Source organism: Centruroides vittatus, unplaced genomic scaffold, assembly GCF_030686945.1.
Source record: "Centruroides vittatus isolate TY-2023 unplaced genomic scaffold, ASM3068694v2 scaffold_324, whole genome shotgun sequence".
Taxonomy (NCBI): domain Eukaryota; kingdom Metazoa; phylum Arthropoda; class Arachnida; order Scorpiones; family Buthidae; genus Centruroides; species Centruroides vittatus.
In genome coordinates this window covers 384,341-398,609 of record NW_027122701.1, presented here as the reverse complement: position 1 = coordinate 398,609, position 14,269 = coordinate 384,341, and the positions used below count along the sequence as shown (strand labels likewise).

Genomic DNA, 14,269 nt, shown 5'->3' with positions numbered 1-14,269 from the left:
TTATGAATGAGCCCACATGGGAAACTTGCTTTGTCAATTAATACTTAACTGGCGCCGTGTAATGTAATTATAAATAAAACAATATTAAAAAAATAAATTTTACAAAATTTTCAGTCATGAAAATTTGCCGCCTTGGGCAAATGCCCAGTTTGACCATGCGGTAGGGCCGGCCTTGTCTGGATAATTGTTATATTCGTGTGTATATTTGCTACCGCATTTGTATTTATTTTCTGATACATTTTTAAATTTTGCAATTAACTCTGTTACAGATTGAAAATCTTTTATTTGAAATGCTTGGGACCAGGTGTTTCGGATTTTGGAATATTTGTATATTTGTATCTGATTTGATTTACATTAGTCTGGTTTGACTTTAAGTCGCTTATTTGGGGTTTTTATTAATTTTCGATAAAGCAAAAAATTTTCACACGTCTGTGTGAATTTTTTAACGTACAGTATATACCACGTATATATTTAAAAGGTATTTACAAAGACGCGTTAAAGTAATTTTAGATTTATATTCGCATAGGGATTTTAAATCAATCCACCAGAATAACTCGAAAAATTCGTTAAACCAGAAATGTTAAAACTTCAAGGGGTTATCATTTCATTATAGAAGGCTCTACAATGGATGAAAACGAGATCAACTTTATTTTGTTGAAAGAAAGCCCACATTTTTTTAATTGAATATTATGATTCTACATCAAAAATAAACAAACTCATCTAAAACATGAGATGCACTTATCAGGAAGTTATGAACGTTTGAAGTTTGTACGCGGCCACTATAGGACACGTGCAAATCTATGCAGTTCACTGAAAAAATGAAGAAAAATGCTTCAAAAATAATTAGGAAACTTATTATTTAGTGGAATCAAGATCAACGTCTTCTCTTTATCACAAGCACGAAGGCTTTAAGACGCTCTGGCACTTTTTTTAAAAATCTTTCCATCCTGTGGGCACTAAGAGGACCTCTTTTAACAGGCCCATTATGGGTTTGGTAGGCCAGATGGGTGAGCGGTCAAGGTGGCAGCCTACCGCTCTGGGGGACCAGGGATCGAATCCGGATGGGTAAAGTAATCCCCAGGAATTTTCCAGGGAGTGGTCCGTTCGGATATGTCGACCTTGTCCCTCACCATCCGGTCACTCCATTGTAGGCCTGGCTGAACCCATAATGGGCCTGCTAAAAGAGGCCCTCTAGTGCCCACAGGGTGGAAAGAGTTGAAAAAAGTTGAGCGGCTGGGTGGTGAGGACCACCCCGAAAAATTCCAGGGATATTTCGACCTGTTCGGATTCTAACCCGGGTCCCCCAGAGCGGTAGGCTGTCACCTTGACTGCTCGGCCATCCGGCCTCCAACGCTCTGGCACTAGTTTTATATCAGTCCATTATTTGAAGAAAAAGAATGCCGATGTAGTGTGAAGTTAATGCTAATTTGCCTCATAAATTTATTGATGATAGGGTCTGATGAACCTAATGTAAATAAGAGAGTTCTCCAGCTTTTCCGGGAATATATGCTCAATGTTCAGCCTAAAGGACTTGTAGATGTTAGCATGTATTCAGTGTATATCGCCACAGTGCACTCATAAAGGCAATGGAGCATCTTTGTCAAAATGTGTCAGAATCAGGACCGATTCTAGTAGGTGAGCAGTGTGTGCATGCATGCAGGTAGTCAAATTCCTAGGGCGGCCGATAATGCACTTTAAAAAATAAAATTTATATATATTTTAATATAGTGGTCGTGATGAAATTGATTGATGTTTGCATGACGACTGATGATAAAGCTGTGCAGTTTACGGATGTAAATAACACCGAAGCATATGTGTTAGATGTTTTATATCCGAGAACAAAAGTGATGGATTCATCCATTAAACCAGAGAGAGATTCATCAGTGAAAATTCCATAACCAATATGATTTTCTTCTTTTAGATCATGAAAAAAGCATAAAAAGCTGGATTTTGTAAACTTTTAAAGTTTGCAAACTCCAAGTTTTATTTATGTTAACGTCTTATGATTAAGTTAAAGTTTACACTTAATTCAACCATTCACAATGAGTTACGTAAGATAGGTACAAGGTTTTATGTTTGTTGTTAATTTTCATAGTGAATGGGCTTTTATTCCCATACAGTTAATCTTAAAGCTATACTTACACCATTGTTTTATATGTTGACAGAACAAAAAGGAAATTTAAGTAAAGAAAGAGATGCATAGGAGCGTTATTAATTTAAATATTCATATTTAATTTTTACATATGTATATTATTATATCAAATTGTTTTTAAAATTATTCAAAACTGCTGATTTTTATCAACATTGTTATCAAATTAGGAAAAGATTTTGAATTTTATATTTATCAAATTTTTTTATTAATTTATGAACTAATAAAAAAAAAATTAAATGTCAAAAGTAGATTTATTAATTTTTAATTTTCCTACATTTATTGATGGTAATGTATTGTGCATTGTTTTCAAAATAATGCAGCATTTTACTCAAAGTTTTTAATTTGTTGTTGGGCATTGAACTTTTATCAAGTAGACAGAATATTTCATTTTTATCTGATTGAATTTTATTTCAATTAATTTCAAAGCTTCAAATATTCTTTGCTTCGTATAAAGTTCCGAAACAATGCATTATATTGAGTTTTATTAAAAAAACTATTTCCAGTTTATGCTAAATTGATGAATATTTTTTCTAATTAGAAAATTTTATCTATTATGAAAAAGAAATATGCTCACAGTGATAGTATTTTAATTATTTCTGTCATAAAAAAAAACAATTCTTGATAAAATTTGCCAAGTATTTTTCATTTAATTGACAACCTGCATTTTTAAACTACCCTTCCAATACTTATGTTACTTCACATTTACTTTACTGTTGATATTATAGTATGCACCAGAAGTCATCTAATATTCATACAAATTTAAAAATTTAATTAATAATGTACTACATAGATTATATTGGAAAAGAGAAATGAGAAAATTGCATTGAATTTATAGCTAAATTACTTAGATTTTATTTGTTTGTATAAAATAACTTTTTAAAATTAGTGTACACAACAATAACAACTAAACTTTTTATAATTATAAATATGAGAATATTCTTTTATATAAAACAATTTATCAAATGTTTACAATATTTACAAATAAATAATTTTAAAAAAATAAATTATATAGGCAAATTTCTCTCTCTCCATTTTATATCAGCTCCAACAGCTTCTATTATATTTGTATATCCATCTGCCCTGTGAGAAATATTTTTGAATTTTAAATTAAGTTAAATCCTATAAAAAAAAAAGAAGTATGACTACATTTACCTCAATAAATCTTCCAATTCCTTCTTAATTTCTGTAACAACAGGTGGACCCTTATACACAAGTGCTGTGTATAACTGAACGAGGGAAGCACCTGCTTTAATTTTTTCATAGGCATCTTTGCCAGTAAAAATACCCCCCACTCCAATAATTAACATTTTTCCTGTTAAAAATAAAAGTTAAGTTATTTACCTGCTGCTGTTTTTTAAATTTTAATTAATCTTACCTTCAGTAAGTACAAACATATCTCTGATGGCTTCTGTTGACATATTTTTTAAGGGTTTGCCACTCAGACCACCATCATTTTCAACCAAATCAGTAAGATGGTCTGGTCTACTAATAGTTGTGTTACTTACAATCAATCCATCAACTTCTTTCTAATGAAATTTTATTCAAGTAAGTACATATTTAAATTTTATAATAATAATAATAGTTCACAAAATTTATTTACCCCTTTTCTTTTCACAGCTTTAGCAATATTTTCTCTTTCTGAATATGTTGTATCTGGGGAGATTTTTACCAGAAGAGGTGTTTTTTTAAAAAGTTTGTTTCTTACTTCTAATACCTGTTAGAGGAAAGAAGGAAAAAAATTTAATGACTGCTGTGTTATTCTAACTTTCATTAATTTATACAAGTAAGACTTCAGCTTTTGTTTCTACCAGAAAACAGAAATATTTTCTGTTTTCTGGTAGAAACAAAACATGACCTATATAATACCGAGAAGAGTGACAAAATTTAAATATGTAGGTGCTCTTTATGAATAAAGATAAAAATCATTATTGGGAAGGTTTTCTATCCGATTTAACATTTTGTTTTTCATTGTCAATTTTGTTAATTTATATTGTTTGTCCAACTTTATTCTGCCTCCTGTATTTAAAATTCTATTTGCAGTTTATAGTAGTGGATATAGAACAAAGAATTTTATTTTTATTGCAACTGTTTTTGAAGGATCATGCAAAATTTCACTTTCGAAAAACTAAGCTTATCATTAGTAACTATTGTATCCACAAACATTTTTCCATAATTAACAAGTTTAATTTTCTAAAATTAGATGTAATTAATCCTAAAATATTAAGATTTTATGCCAAGAACTAAAACAGTAAAGTGAGTGATGATCAAAAAATTTTCATTTAATTAATCAGTAATCAAAATGATTGTATCTAGATATATTAGAAAATGATCATTGATATTTGTTTGTTATGTAAAATAATACTTAATATTTTTAATTTTTTGAACTAGAAGTACAAAAAGCTGATCACTGCCATCATCATCAAGAATTTGATTTTCTGCATCCAATATTAAATACAAACTTAAACACTAGCTCTGGGACGCAGGCCTTAATTACTTTCAATAATACAGAAGGTTCAGTATTATCAAAAGTAGTTAAGACTCTGGCCCCTGTATTTTATATGTATTTAAAAATAAATAATATTGAGGTAGATGATACAAAAGATCCAGACAAATCACAAAACAAGATTTAAATGTCAGCCTATAATAAATACATACAATATGCAATAAGTGAAAAGTCTGAATTAACTATTACCCCTTTACAGTATGAAAAATAATTAAAATCATATACAAGTGACCATTGATATAGTTAATGTTATACTGATAAATATTTCACTTCTATTTCTGTAAAATTAATTTTCAAATTTGCAAAATACTTTACTTACTTACAAATAAGTTTTGTTCTTTTATATTTTTGTCTAACAATAATACATTACTGTATAATGATGTGCAATAGAAGAGAAAAAGAAAAATAATGGGAGTATGTCCTATTGAGGAATTAAGACTAACTCTAATCTATGATTTAAATCTATTAATTTTTTATAATAGAGAATATGCTTACATTATCCAATAATTCTTCAAGAAGTTTACGTTTCTGTAAAGATCGAAGTCCTGGAGTATTTGGGCTGGAAATGTTAATAACTAAATAATCTGCTAATTCTCCAAATTTTAAAACTCCTTTTTTGTAATCATCAATGGCAGAAGCACTATCTTTATTTCTGCCTAAGTTGACACCAATAATAAGATTGGGTTGGTTTTCTTTTATTTTTTGTAATCTGTTGTATACATAATCTTGACCTTCATTATTAAAGCCATACCTATAACAATGAATATTTTCATTATTTCAACAATAGGATAAATTATTTTATCTATATAAAATATAGTAAAAATTACAATAAAAGTTAAAAAATTCTATTTATAATTTCTTTAAAGTGTTAATCATACTATTGTATCTACATGTTTAACACACTAAACTATTGAAAATGTATTTGTTACTGTTAAAATTGTCAAAAGTTAATCATTTTACATGAATAATATTTTTATTTGTTTATCTTTTCATCTGTAAATGTTGTATATTTGCATGAAGTTGTAGAATATAAAAATATTTTGTTTGTTTATTTTTGTAATTATAAAAACATTGTTAGGTGTTTGGATATGGAAACAAATTTCAAAATGTTATATTGACTTTCCTGTTTTAAATTTCCATCCAAATAGAAGAATTTGTAAGAATTTTGATGAGATTTGTATAACTTAAAAAATTATTCTAAAATTAATCCTTATTTTCTTATAAATTTTCTTAATTGATATTATATTTCATATATGAGATGTTTTTCACTGTTTATTTACAACAAATTGATGGAAATGTTTGTATATGGTTTTTTGTTTACAAGTAAAAATCAGATTGATAGAAAGATTCAATAAATATATATTCTGTTCAGAATAAAATAATGTGTTACTTCATATTTTAAATATTCATATTTTTTTTTCTAAAGTTCATCCAAATTAACTTGATAATTTATTTTTTATTAATTATTAAAATTAACAGATGACAACACATTTACATTTATTTATTCTAAATTCTTGATTTTGTTAAATACAGATGATAATTTTGCTGAAAATTATTCTGATATTTGGATTTCCAAATTTTAATATTTTTTTATATGCTAAATATTTATACATATGAATATTTATCAGTTAATCTATAAGCTGAATTTCAATTAACACTCAAATCAATTTTAATATATATAGTCAGGATAAGAATTTTATCTTCTAAACAGGAAAATGACAACTCCATGTCATACAGATCAATAAAAATAAAAAAAGTAGGCTCCTTAGAATGATAATTTTTATTTTGGCAAACTTTACAAGAAGTATTAACTTTTTATTCTCAGAATGTTAAATCATATCTTGTTTAGAATGGACTGTATTTTTGTATTTGGTGAATGTATGGCATTGAGTTATTATTTTCCCTATTCAGATTACTTGGAAGCCAGGAAACAAGTTAATACTTAATCGTACATCTTAGCCCAGGATTATTATTAAATTCTAAAATGAATTTCTTGTACGATTATGTAAATAATTTTTCTGGATTGCCTGAATCTGCCAGAGGACACTCAGCTGTAATGTTGACTATATAACAAGGATACTGTTGTGAGTGATTTTTAGCGGTTTTTTAATGTTTGTAGATGCTGTAGCCTACAATAACAGGTTGGCATTGAGATCATTTTTAAATTGTGTGTAATTGTCTGATAGTGTTCGTCTGTTATTTTAGAAATTTTTTGCTTCAAAGTCACCTACTGTTTCAGTGTTTCAGCGGTTGGAATAAAGGATGTAAGAAAAGGACTCAAATATTGTTTGTATTACCTTAAGAAATTCATTTTAGAAGTTAATATTTCTTGAAAACAGAAAGCATGAGTATTATTATATAAATTAATCAATTCATTTGAGAATATCAACTATAAGAAAATTCCTTACTTATTAATAATCCCTAAATCATTTTTTAAACGAAAAACCCTTGGCTTTGGATTTCCTGGTTGAGGAAGTGGTGTAACAGATCCAATTTCTACAAATCCAAAGCCTGCTTTAAATATGCCTGGAACTGCTTCACAATTTTTATCAAATCCAGCAGCTAAACCAATTGGATTTTTAATTTTTAATCCCCAAAATGATGTCTCCTGAAAAGAAATACACATACATATATAATTCATTAGGTTTTAAAGAATAAAACAGATAAAATAATAAACTACTCACCAGAATTTGAGAATCACAAACTTTAGATTTAGGTATCAGTCCAGCACCAGCCGTAACTACTCCAAATCTGTGTGCAGTCTCTGGTTCTAAAACTTTATGTATCATAGGCAAAGCAATGTCACTATAAAATTTGGAGTTACCTCTATATAAGGAAATTCCAGAAAAAGCAATACCTCCTCCAATTGCAACTATTGCTAAACTTTTCATTTTTCTCTGTAACAAATCAAATTTCATGCTTTAATTTTTTAATAACTAAAGTAATTGAAATTTTAAAACTAAAATGAATAACAGAGTCTGTCTATATTTTTTACTATATACCATTTACTATTGTTGTATCAATACATTCTATACATTACAGAAGCAAATGGCATTAATTTTTTAAAAATTTAATACGATATAAAATAAGACATAAAAAAACAGCAGCATTTAAAACATGTTTACAAAAAAATTTTAAAAACATTTTTAAACTAGTCCAATGTGCTTCAGGAGTAGCTTAGCCTGTTTACTAAAACAAACTTAGGAATGTAATTAAAACATTATTTAAGACTCCTGTAAACAATATACAAAACAATATACAAGACTATTCAAAATATTTTTCATTAGATTCACTAAATGCAATGAACAACACGAGTTCAACACAAATTTTGGATAGTGTTGTTAATTCAAATGGAAACAAGAAGATACTTGTCTTTTACAAGATTTTCAAATACATGGACATTTGAATAACAGTAGACTAGCCCATAAATAAAGGTTAAAAAATGTGTTTCAAGTGCTTCTGTTTTTTAAAAATAGTGTGAAAAGATTTGTCTTTTTTTAAATATGTTCTAAAGGCATTTTCTGAACAACTATATGGATATTAGTTTATTAATATTTTATCATGTTGTAAATGTTTTTCTTAGTAAGTATTTAAAGCTGCATATATTATATTTTTATATTTTTATCATATTTTTAGTCATACATCTCACATTCATTTCTAATAGTTAACAAAGCCTTACTTATAAATACAACTTACTATAAACCTTGAACTTGAAGCCATGATTATAATTTTTCAAAAAGTTTTTCTTTCTGCAAAATTTAAGAAAAAGAAAATATGTTCACTTTGTTTCATGATATTTAAAAAAAAAAAAAAACATATATTATTGATTAGATATATTAAAAGATAATTTTTAAAATTAAATTTCTAACTTTATTTAATCTGTTGTATTAATATATATAAATTAAATTGATAAAAATCACTTTTTAATTTTGAAAACAATGTTTAACTTTGCAGAATAAATATCTTAAAATTTAATTTAATTCAGACTTTAAACCATGTGGTATTAATCATATTCTGTAAGAATCTCATTTTACTTTTTTGTTATAATTTCTAATGTAACACTAAAAATAAAATGCAAGATTTACAATATGTGGCTAAAGAAACATGCTATAATAGACTTATCTGCATAAATTTAACTAATTGTAATGTAAAGTGACCATATATCCCAAATTAGGCAGGATAGCCCTCTTTTTAATTTGTAGTCCTGATTTTAAAACTCTTCTGATTTTTAAACCATTTGAAAAATGTTCCACTTTTGGACTGTTTCATAATTATATGCAAAAATAGCCAATATTCATTGCATGAAATATAAGTCAACAAAGAATCTCATATATGTTAGTGTAAAAATTTTAATATCTAATTGTTTGGATCAGTTATAAAAGGGAGTTGATGGTTTTTATGAAGTATCCAACCCTTTGTAAACAAAGGGTATATGGATATGTTCATTGTTTATTTGTAAAATCTGTCACTGATGATGTCGGAAAGCTAGAAAACTGAGGATAGTAGATGAGAATACATCACAATCCATCTTTCGTCGAATTGTTGTGTCAAAACTCAGCATCCATCCCTCTTTTTACATTTCAGGATCAGGTCCCTTTACATTATGTGAAAGTTATTAGACAATAACTCTTCAGTTCTATTACTTCATAGAAATCAGAAAACTATTGTTTGTTTAAAAGAGCTGAATTCAATATGAGGCTATATTAAATTTTGAAAAAGCTTTCCATAAAATTTTTATAAAAAAGAAAATTGTCAAATATTTTTGTTGCTTTGTTTAATTACAAATTATCAATTTCATAGTTTTATCATTTGTATTGACAATTTTTTTTATCATCATCAATGATTAGTATCAAATCCCCTTATTTATTAAAGGCAATAATAAAAATGATGTTCAGTATATTAAAAATAATAAAATAATCACAAATCAGTTTTAGAAAACTGACTTGTGATTTATTACTTTTTTAATAAAATATTTATAAAATTGTTTCTTTAGCATTGTTATGGTGCAGTCTAGTTATGTAACAATATGTAGATTACTTATTTTATGTAACAATAGTATTTATTAAAAATAATGCTAGGCAAAATTTAGTGCATATAAAAATCTTAAAATGCTTCAAATAAATACTTGTAGATGAATAAGCATTTCTGATATTGATTAGTTAGATCAACTGATATCAGAAATGTACATACCGTATTTTACGGACTATAAGACGCACCTGAATTTTGGAGGCAATTTTTCAAAGAAAAAGTGCATCTTATAGTCCGTAAAATATGGTAAATTATCTTTTTATCATTCATAGTAGTGTTTATTTCTATTTGAAAATTTTTTAATAAGAAAGTATGTTTAATTTAAACAATAGGTTATTATATAAAAATAATATTAATCAAATATGGAAAATACACATTAAAAGACATGTTTCTAAATAAATCAAAGAAGACAATTATAAAATTTAAAGAGAACAACATATGTATGTATTTCCTAGCATTATTGTGAAATTCATTACAATTTTCCCTCTGTTAGTTTACTATTATTGCTATTGCTATTGCTATTGCTATTTTCTTAAAATAAGAAGTTTTTATAAATTATTTCAAAATTACATTTATGCCTTATATATTTTATGCTACAGAAAATATTTTTACAAAAATAATACTGTAAATTATATATAGAGGGACAAAACCTCATTAAAAGAAAATATCTTGGTAAAAGATGATCTTGCCAATAGAATAAGCCAAGGTTCCTAACTTTAAAATCAGTTTTATATGTCAAATATATTACTATATTTTAGCAAATCATCATATTTATTCACATGGAACATTTTCAATTTATCCTAAAATAAACTTATCAGAGAAAAAAATTTAAAATATGATGACAAATTGTTCTAAAACATAGGATATGAAGTAAAAAAATAAATAAAGAAATCAATGTTTTAATTTTAAAGTTTTACTGGATAAAAATTTTTCTATAAGAAATAAAAAGACATAGTCGCTTCCAAAAGTTCCACCAAAAGTTTTTTGGAAGCGACTACGTCTTTTTATTTCTTATAGAAAGAAATCAATAGTTTCCTTTTTTTGTGAGATTAAAAAAATACAATAAAGTTATTTAATTTTTACAGTAATGTACTAAAAAATAGAGGGAAATTTTTTTAAGTCCAAAAACAGTTGTGTCCTCTAGGTGCCTTATAGTAAAACTCTATTCTAAGATTATCATAAAGTTTAATAATTAATCATATCTTAAATATTTAAAAAAAATCTATACATTTATATTTTATATAAAATGATAAACATACCATAAATATATATTTAAGAAAGTATTTTTACTTGGAAATATTAGTCTTTTAGGAAGATTCACCAAGGGAAATATTTATATAATAGTAATTTATGAAATATTCTTGGTAAAGCAGTAGCCAGTTATGCTATGCAACATGGTAAAAACATATTAAAATTGGAGCATTTTTTTTGATAATTAGAATAAGAAATTCTTCAAATGAATAAAAATAATATCCCGATAGTAAAGTATTTTAGAACAATTATAACTTGTTTAAGAGCAAAAGTCAGTATATAAGTAATTGATTCTCCAAATTTTCTTTTATGCCAGCCAGATATGGAATGTTGTTCATTTTATTTTTATCAACTGAAGATTTTTTTAATTTCGATTGTTCATTATTATTATTAGATAATATGTTTAATAATTTAATTTCACAGGAATCAAACAGAAAATTCAAACTTCCGTAGTTCATATTCAGATAGCATGAATTTTCCACCAAATATCAAAAGAATTGAGATTGAATAGCTTCTGTTCAATAATAATTTCAGAGTTTTTGAAACTTCATACATCTTTATATTTAACATATAAAACTGATTTTAAAGTTAGGAACCTTGGCTTATTCTATTGGCAAGATATATATATATTTTAACAAAGGTTTCCCCCTCTCTTTATAAAATTTATTATTTTTGTGAAAATATTTTCTCTAGCATAAAATATGTAAGGCATAAATGTAAAGGACCCACGTATTTTCATCTGTTGAGTGTGTCTTCAGCATCTCAAAGGAAAATGACAGAATTTCTGAGTGAATATGCTTCTTTACAACGTTTTTAAGTTATAGATGATATAAATAATTTACAGACATATTAAATAATCCAAATGGCACTGAAATAATACCGCACATTATTATTATTGTGTTCTATAATAGCGACCAAAAAAATTTTTTAGCTTAAATTTCTGGATGCATTCGTTTTGTCTGAATAGTACAACTATTACGTCAATTTGACGTCATCCTTCCCGTTTTCTTATGAGAAAGTGTGATAATGACGTCAATTTGACATAAAAGCGTACACTATTTAGACAAAACGAATGTACTTTTAAAGAATTTAAATTTTAATTTATGAATGATTTAACATATCTTACACAAGACGTTCGGTGTAAAATATTCCTCTTCAAACATATAAAGAAATTAAAATCTACAAGAATAATAAGTATAAACAAATAAGCATGCACGCGAGCATGCTTTCCGCCATTTTTATACTCTGGAACTCGATCAATTTACGAATTATTTAAAATATAAAACTATTAATTTAACATTTAAACTATCTCAACGACAAAAATATAAATACACTAATGTAAAAAATATTTTTTCACAATAAATACATAAGCGTGATCAAAGTACAAACATGCTTTGGTAATTACAGTATATTTTTGTGAAAAACAAAGAGTATCATCTGTCATTTTTATAAATACAATATGGGAATATTTTTCCCATTGCTTCTAAAAAATTACAAAAATTTTTCAAATAATTTATATAAGGAGTGTTACAGAAAGATACTTGACAGTGGGTGCATTCAGCAGACTCAACGGTTCCAATTGAGAAATGAATCACGAAAATTCACCCGACATAAAATCTGACAAATTTTTAATTTTTTGTTTTTTTAATTAAATTTTTGCAATAACAATAACCTCAGGCCGTACAAAACAAAATGGAAATTTTTGATATATGAACAAAAAATACGTGATTATAACAACAGTGACATCACTCGCGAAAACCTTAACCAAAACTTCGGTCAAAGACTTAAATTTAAAGCATATGGTAAATAGGACCAAAAGCAAGAAGGTGAATCAGTCACTGTTAGTATATTAAAAAAAGCGATTTCCTATGTATTGATACAAAAAAGAGGAGACTTACAAAATTTGAGATCCTTAAAGCTTCCGTCTCTTTTCTTCTCTACCAAGACTTTACCAAAATTCAAACTATACCTAGTAATCACGTGCTAAGTACGATCTCTATCGTCCGTATGCTTACCTCGTTGACTGCTTGCCGGACACACGCAAAACACCAGAAAACTAACTTTTTACAAAAATCTTTGAAATCCAGCATCAACTAATTATTATTGCTAGCGGGACACGTCATTACATGTGGTATTATATAAACAAATGAGCGAGATCGTTCTATACATTTGTGCTCTTTGTGTTAAAAAACATTAGCTTTGACATCTGTCCCATCCGGGCCGTGTTTACAAATAAGCTATGTTACCTTTTTACTTAGGGCCTCGAGTATCAAGGAGCCTTAAAAAGTTTCTACAAAAAGAAAATTGAACTCAAATTTTGTAATAAATATTTTTTTTTACAAACCAACAAAATATACTTTAAATACTACACAAAATAAAAAGTAGTTAATATCTTTATGTTAATTCTTTTCTTTTTATGATTGACTTCTAAAAATGTAAAGGATTGGTAAGGGGCCTGACAAAGTTCAGCTTAGGGCCTCGAAATGCTTAAATCCGGTACTGTGTCTCTCACAAAATTACTGGCATTCTAAACTTTAAGGAAAGATCCTTTAAAATTGACAGCATTAACTTGTTCATATAAAGCTGGACAATCGGGAAACTTTTTTGCCAGTTCATAGCAGTCGAATCTACTCTTTCCGTCAGTTATATTTATGAGTTTCTCCGAATTCTGATTTTCGAATAATCATCTGTTTTTCATGTGGGAATAGACGAAAACTTATATTGGGCTCCCGTATGGCTTTGAAATTGCAATTTGGAACGCAACGGAAAGCCTTGCTTTTTCTATTGCTATTCATCTTTACTGTTGATAATACACAAGAATGATTCAAACACATGCACTTAGAAGTAGGAATGAATCATCACGGTAATTGGCTGTAACTGCCACGTGATTTTGACGCCCTGCCTCGTTTTCTCTCTAGAAGAAGCAAGTTATCACATTATATAGAGTCGACATAAAAATGGCCTGGCAAAGTTAGTAGAATTTTTCTTTTCCCTAGGAATAACTCATAATATTGGAATTACAATACTTTTTAGCAGATTTAACTACCGGTAATACTGCAACAAAGATTCTAGCAAAATCGTAAATTTTATTCAAGTTATAAAACCTGTTTAAATATGTATGTTCACAGATACCATAATATTTTCTACTTCCTTCAAAAAGTTCCCTAGTAATTCCTATACATTAGAATTTTCTTCAGATAAATTTTCAACATTTCCATATTTTCCTCTGCTCCTCCGACTAAATGTTTTTTCCTCAAACAATTGCTGAAACCTCTAGATCTAGAGGGAAACCTTTTTATTTGACTGGAATACGCAGGCTGAGCGCGTTGCCTGAT

At 27.4% G+C, this 14,269-nt stretch overlaps 1 protein-coding gene across 4 annotated transcripts; it reads right to left on the bottom strand.

The window, feature by feature from the left end:
* Positions 1-2,971: 2,971 nt before the first annotated feature.
* Dhod (dihydroorotate dehydrogenase 2) lies at positions 2,972-13,014 on the bottom strand. 4 transcript variants are annotated; one of them, XM_067286125.1, is made up of 10 exons: positions 12,950-13,007; positions 8,352-8,404; positions 7,513-7,552; positions 7,340-7,431; positions 7,064-7,263; positions 5,151-5,406; positions 3,753-3,866; positions 3,528-3,678; positions 3,305-3,464; positions 2,976-3,232 (listed from the first exon to the last, which is right to left on the bottom strand). In XM_067286125.1, the coding sequence occupies exons 2-10, from the start codon at positions 8,373-8,375 to the stop codon at positions 3,157-3,159; spliced, it is 1,113 nt and encodes a 370-aa protein (XP_067142226.1). In that variant the 5' UTR covers positions 8,376-8,404; positions 12,950-13,007; the 3' UTR covers positions 2,976-3,156. The 4 variants fall into 4 exon arrangements, with proteins under 4 accessions (XP_067142225.1, XP_067142226.1, XP_067142224.1 ...); XM_067286124.1 differs by having other exon boundaries at positions 2,972-3,227; positions 7,340-7,552; positions 12,950-13,014; XM_067286122.1 differs by having other exon boundaries at positions 2,977-3,232; positions 7,340-7,552.
* Between the last annotated feature and the right edge of the window lie 1,255 nt (positions 13,015-14,269).